At 42.1% G+C, this 6,034-nt stretch overlaps 1 protein-coding gene across 1 annotated transcript in view; it reads right to left on the bottom strand.

The window, feature by feature from the left end:
* The window catches only part of JAG2 (jagged 2), a gene marked incomplete at its 5' end in the record, with an annotated part of 128,744 nt that overhangs the window by 7,155 nt on the left and 115,555 nt on the right, over positions 1–6,034 (bottom strand). The window contains 3 exons of the mRNA XM_019519892.1: positions 124–324; positions 4,407–4,563; positions 5,653–5,784. Of these exons, the coding sequence (XP_019375437.1) occupies positions 124–324; positions 4,407–4,563; positions 5,653–5,784 (490 nt within the window). The remainder of the gene's footprint in view (positions 1–123; positions 325–4,406; positions 4,564–5,652; positions 5,785–6,034) is intronic.

The following is a 6,034-nucleotide window of genomic DNA, read 5'->3' as shown; positions in this document are numbered from 1 at the left end:
ATTTGTCCATTTCCATGACCTCTCTTTCCTCCTCCTCCTCATCCTCTTCCTCATACTCCACATACTCCTCCACCATATCACAAGTTCTTTTTTGAGGAGCAATGAAATTCTTGCATTCATATCGAATGTCTTTGTTACTGTAAGATTTGTCTATTGGGTTTCTTATTGGATTTAAAGGAGCCCACTGGTTATTGGTACCCTCCTCTCTAGGTGGGCGGCTTCTCTCTCTCTCTTTTCTTCTCTTTCGAGTCCACCACACACAGATGATTATGCAAGTCAGCCATACAATGCTACAGACAGCACAAATAATTGGAACCAAATAACCTAGAGGACAAACCAGAATAGAAAAGCTGGTTATTGATACTGGACATTTGCACTAGGAACTGGTCACACAAATGCTCTAAGAGCTCCCATTTGAAGCCTTTTTGGAAAAAAAGTGAATGTGCCTAAACACTGAGATACTATATAGTATTTCTGCTTGAAACTCTAGTCCTCCTTTTGAGGATTTCTGGCCTCTTAAAACACTGCAATTGAGAGGCCCTAATGATTTGGGAAACAAAACTTCAGTGAGTCCACCTGACAATTAGGATATGAACTAACATTCATTTCTACTGGTGGACATTTCTGAGAAGATTTCATTGGTAGAAATCTTTCCAGGAGAGGGAGCCTACAGGCAGGCTGCAGACGCCCCCACTCCCTTTGCTAAACTAGGCAGTGACCAGTTTGGGGAAGAGGCAGGGAATTGTGGTGGCTGCTACACTCTCCTCCTGGACCAGTTCCTGAGCAGCTGCTCATCCACTCTGCTTCTGGTCTCAGGGGGCTGAGCAGAGGCAGCGAGACAAAGGTGTCTGCTTCTCAGCGCCTGAACACCAGGAGCCAAGCAGACTGAACCCAATGGCAAAGCCCTTGCACACTCCATATACTGGAGATGTCAGTGTGTGTAGCAGGCAGGTGGTTTGCCCTACTGCCCTTGGGAGAGCCTTCCTAAGCCCAATTCCCATCCCACTAGCTTCCCCTTGCTACTTGTAATTCAAGAGACAACAGGGTTGGCCCCTGGGCTTGGGGAGGCTTTCACCAATTCCAATTCCATCCCCCCTCATCTTTCAATAAACTGGGTAGCCGAAGCAGGGGCAGGAGTTGAGGGCAAAGGGAAGATAGAGGGAACTGGCAAAACCCCTTGCATCTTCCCCAAACCAGGGATTGCCTAGTTTGGAGAAGTGACTGCTGCTAGTCTCCCATCCTGGTCTATGGGAGAGGCTACAGTAGCATCCCTCTCCCCTTCTACCTGGTTGGAGTTGGCTTTTTTTCCTCCCAGAACCACTCTTTTTGGTCTAGGAGGAAGAGCTTGAATGCTTCTGGTTTCTACCAGGAGAACAGAGATTCTCCTGGTAGAAACTGAACATGGCCATCTGATTTACCTTCACCAGCTGATGTCTGCACTGGACTCTTTTTCTGTAGTTAAATTTACAAGAAGTAAATTTACAAATGACTTAAGTGTCCACTGTTTCTTTCCCTCTTACTATTGGTGTATGTACTAGAGATTGCAAACACGTGCTTGCTCTTCAGAGATTGTTACTACAGGCCTCTGTACTGATAAGGCATAACATGAGTATCAATGTGCGAGTTCATGGAAATGTTAATATATATAATACACACCGTTTCCTCACAGCGTGCTTGATTTAAAACTTTAAACATTGATAATAATCTTGAGGATTAAAAAATAATACCCCTCGTACCCTTAGAAGTAAAACTGACAAGGGAAAAAAAAAAGGGAACAATTTGCCCTTTGCTTCCTAAGAAAAATAATGACATTTTGCTCAATAAGCCAAGTCATAGCTTTTTCCCCATTTCTGTGCCTGCCTTTCCTAGTGAGCATTTCCACAGCTTGCATGGCATACAGCAGATTATTTCCTCCTCAAGTTATACCCTTTTAGGATGTTCTGGGACACCATTTGCACTGGATTTGGTTTTAATTGGTTTTATATGATGGCCCTATTGTCAGTGCATAATGATTTTGTTTTCTTTTCTGAAAATTGGGAAAGAATTTCTCAAAGGAAAATGAGTGCAGGGAAGAGAAAACTGCAAAAGGAAATTCAAAAGATGAGGCACTCTGCTTTTTCCTTTGAGACTGGAGTTAGTGCTGGGGAAGAGCACTTGGCTGATGTGAGTGATCAATCAGCCAACACTAGGATCAAAATAAGTGTTCCTTCTCCACATTCTCAGATGAGTTTAAAAGTAAATTGCCAGATGATGCCTAGTTCTGTGGGATAAGCACTACACGGCTGCAGAATCTAGCTGCACACAGATATAGAAAAGACTTCCATTTTTGCAGTGTTTTGTTTGTTTCAGAAGGATTTGCTTATTTCTCCTGACTTTTGAGATATTATCTGTCTTGTCAAAAAAAGGCCTCTGAACAAGTTCCTAGGTAGAGGGCTAGGGAAGAGACAGCCTATGAAGATGATTTATGGAATCTGCCCTGAGCCTCAGAGAAAATCCATTTGGGACTGGCGGCTAGGGGAATGTGGGTTATTATTAAGGGATCCTATTTGGAGAATGCAACGCTCTTACAGAAGCTTGTTCCCCCTGCACCTAACAGTAAAGAGAGCTCCTGACAGAGGCAAATGTAAAACTTGATTAGACTAGGACTGAAAGGCGGGGGGAGGGAGCAGCCTTCAAGGAAGGGCCCACCAGTCATGCCATCTTCATCTCCAAGACGACATGTGAAGCTTGCATCTTCATAACAACCAGAACCCAGGGCTACTGTGCACGCAATACTTACATAGGTTTTCGACCAGGGACATGTGATTACAAAAAAGATGAGTCCTTATTCATAGCTGGCTCTCTCCAAAAGCCAACTAATGGATACTTTGCTTAGATGTTGAAAAATGAGAGATAAGCAATTAACACTAGGGTCAAAAGATGTTTGACCATCCCCTACAATTGTGGAGTCAGATGGTCATGGATAGAGATTACTAGCTTTCAGAGGCAGTTCAGGGAAGGAGTGGGATGCTGGTTTGAAGTTAGTCTTAAAACAAGGCCAAGCTGACACCATGGTAGGCAAGGCTTAAATTACATATTTTGCTCATTTTTAGGGGGAGAAAAAATGAAAAAAGAAAACACGGGGAAAATGTTCCTTATTGACTGCCTATTTGGAGGAGAAGGACGGGTACTTATAGGCCTAAAACAGACTGGCTAGCTTCATCTTCCATGGCATTTTACGTTATTGGATAAATCCTAGGTTGTTTCTGAAGTGGGAGACTAAGCATTTCTGTTCCTCCAGAACAACTCTTGTAGTTCTGTGTACTGTGAAGAGTAGAAAGGGTATTACACACAGGATCAGAGCCTTGGCCCAATTCTCCCTTCTCCAGAAAACCCATGTCCAGAGAAGAACAAAGCTGGCAGATATTTCTTCTTCAAGTTGAAGACCGAGTGTGTGGCCACATCTCAACGAGACACTGACTGCACAGCAGCCTGATACTACTATGCAGTAGCATTGTGGGGCAAAACCGTGATACAATGCTACTGCGCAGCAGCATCACAAAAAAGGCGCTTGCTGGCACTACTGCACAATAACTCTGGTTACTGCGCAGTAGCACCTCATGTAGACATGGCCCGTGTGTGTTACGGATCTTGGAGGATGACAATGGAACTGGACATGTGCCAACCTACAGTATATGTGGGTAAGTGTTTCCCCAGACAAGATTTTGGAGAAGTAGAGCCACGGGGTTTCTCCTGCTAATCTCAAGCCCCTGTTCTAGGATTTCCCAGTGGATTCCAAGTGAAACTAAGATTTCAGCAACCACTTATGTCCTCTCTGCTGAGAAGGGAAGAAGAAATGCTGATGTAAAAGACCTGCCTTATAACCATTTTTGTACTTGCTCTGGTCTTGGGTACTTTGAGGGTTGCATCTAAATGAAGTACATCTAAGCGCATCCTTTAACTATGCCATACCCTTAAAAACAAAGAACTGCTGTATGAACCAGATATGTACTAGCAAGGGACTGCTATGAAGCCACGTGAACAACGACTAATTAGAACAGGCCAAATATTAAGGAAGTGATAAGCAACCTTAACTCTTATGGATGCGAACGGGAACTCAGCATCTTGCCAGATTGATTATATCATTAACACCATTTCTGACACAGAAACTCAAAGTATAGCACCTCCCCCCCACATTGATTTTCATCATCTCTCTAAATGACAAAATACCAGTTCCAGTTACCATTAAAGCATGAAACTATTATTTGCAACAAGTATAACATTAGAATCTGCTCTGGGAAAGAGAACGTTGACCAGCTTCTTTATGATCAATGCTGCCTTTTTTGCAGCGCGGGAGAAAAGCTGAGAGACTGGTAGCAACAGAGCCACAGAATGAACACAACATGCCTGTGCATCCACAGCCTTACCTGAGGATGAATTCCCAACAACTATGGTCTCCACTTTGACTTCAGTAACTGCCAGTGTAACGGTGCTGTTTTGCCGTTTGGTGATTGCATTTACTATAATATTAGAAGCGTTTTGTATTAGGCTGTTATCTTGTTCATCTTGGTGTGGGGTAAAAGACTAGAGAGAGTCGAGAAAGGAGGGGAAAAAGGTTACTGCCTTTACTTAAAAGAAGTACACATCCAAAATTATCAATCACAAGTCTTAAATTAGCTTTACTTGTTGATAATTACATTAATAATAAAAGTTAAAAGCATCACCCTTATTTAGTCTTCCAACAGGATAGCTGGTTTGGTTTTAACTAAATATACAAGTATTAAATTAGTACCCCCTTTCCAACTCTTTCACATGGCAGGAAAATTGCCACTACTACACAACAAAAAACCCCAGCGCACTTCTGTGTTACTTACACCACGAGCTAAACATAGTCAGTTTGAAGGACTACAAAACATTACCTAGAAGTGATCTTATACAAATATCATAATCTGTTATATTTAATCTGTACAGTCTGTCAGCTTGCACCATAACTCAATATATTCTTTACTGGTACTTGCGAGCAATGAATATCGCTAAGAATATCTGTTTGATGCCACACCCTCTGGCTCGTAACGTTTTACTACTTCTGGAAGCCTGGTTAGACCAGCTAACTTACAAACAAACACTGACATTTCCCATACAGAAACTCTTCTACAAGAGCCAAGCAGTTCAGCAGTCCAAGAATTATTTTCATGTACTTGAACTAGATTTCCCTTTCCCCTCAACGACATTTTTGGCATGCTTATTGAGCACCCTGGAGGTTGACAATCTCATCACAGTGCGTGCACAGCATCGAACTAAAATGTTTCCATTTTCCTGATGTGCCCCAACCACAGCCATTCACTCCTCAACATCAACCACCTAGTCTCTCTGCTGGGAGAGTTAATAATCCTGGATTTTGGGGATGTGGGCAAATTTAGATTGATATTTGACAGACGACTTCCCATAAACATTAAGATAGCGGCAATTTTCTACCAATGTGAACTATGCATTTCAACAGTTAATAAAAAGAGCTAAAAAACATTTCCATGAAATCAAAAAGTTATGCTGAAATCAAAACTAAGCACAAGTTCCAGCATTTGCTTTTAAAATAAAACAAATATTAACAGTTTTTCCCAGGTCCAATCTAGCAAGAAAACATGTTTATGTTTGTAAAAATTATCTAGTACTTACAATGGCAACTTCCACTGCATTCTCTGTGGAGTATGAGAGGTCGCACAATATTATCAGAGTCCTCTCTTTAGAAACAGTCCTCGTAGCTGGTAAATAGCGAATTTCAGAGCAGATATTTTCAATTGTAGTACCCTGTTGGAAACAAAATGGATTGTATCTTGGTGCTACAATGGGCTTCTTGAGTATGTGTGTAACTTAATCCATTTGAGAGCTGGGAGCATTCTGGGCAAAATGGTAGAGGCCCAGGCTCTTTTGGCTCTTAGTGTTAGGACACAACCGAAGTGGTTTGAACCAGTAAGTATTACCTCAGTTTTATTTGTAGGTTAAGGAAAAAAAAAAAGTATTGTTATTTTTCCCTTAGGTTACCGGGGGGGGGGGGGGG

The sequence above is a fragment of the Gavialis gangeticus genome, unplaced genomic scaffold (genome assembly GCF_001723915.1).
Source record: "Gavialis gangeticus isolate Ggan-Ray unplaced genomic scaffold, GavGan_comp1, whole genome shotgun sequence".
NCBI lineage: Eukaryota > Metazoa > Chordata > Crocodylia > Gavialidae > Gavialis > Gavialis gangeticus.
The sequence above is the reverse complement of the archived record's forward strand: the minus strand, read 5'-3'. Positions and strand labels throughout refer to the sequence as shown.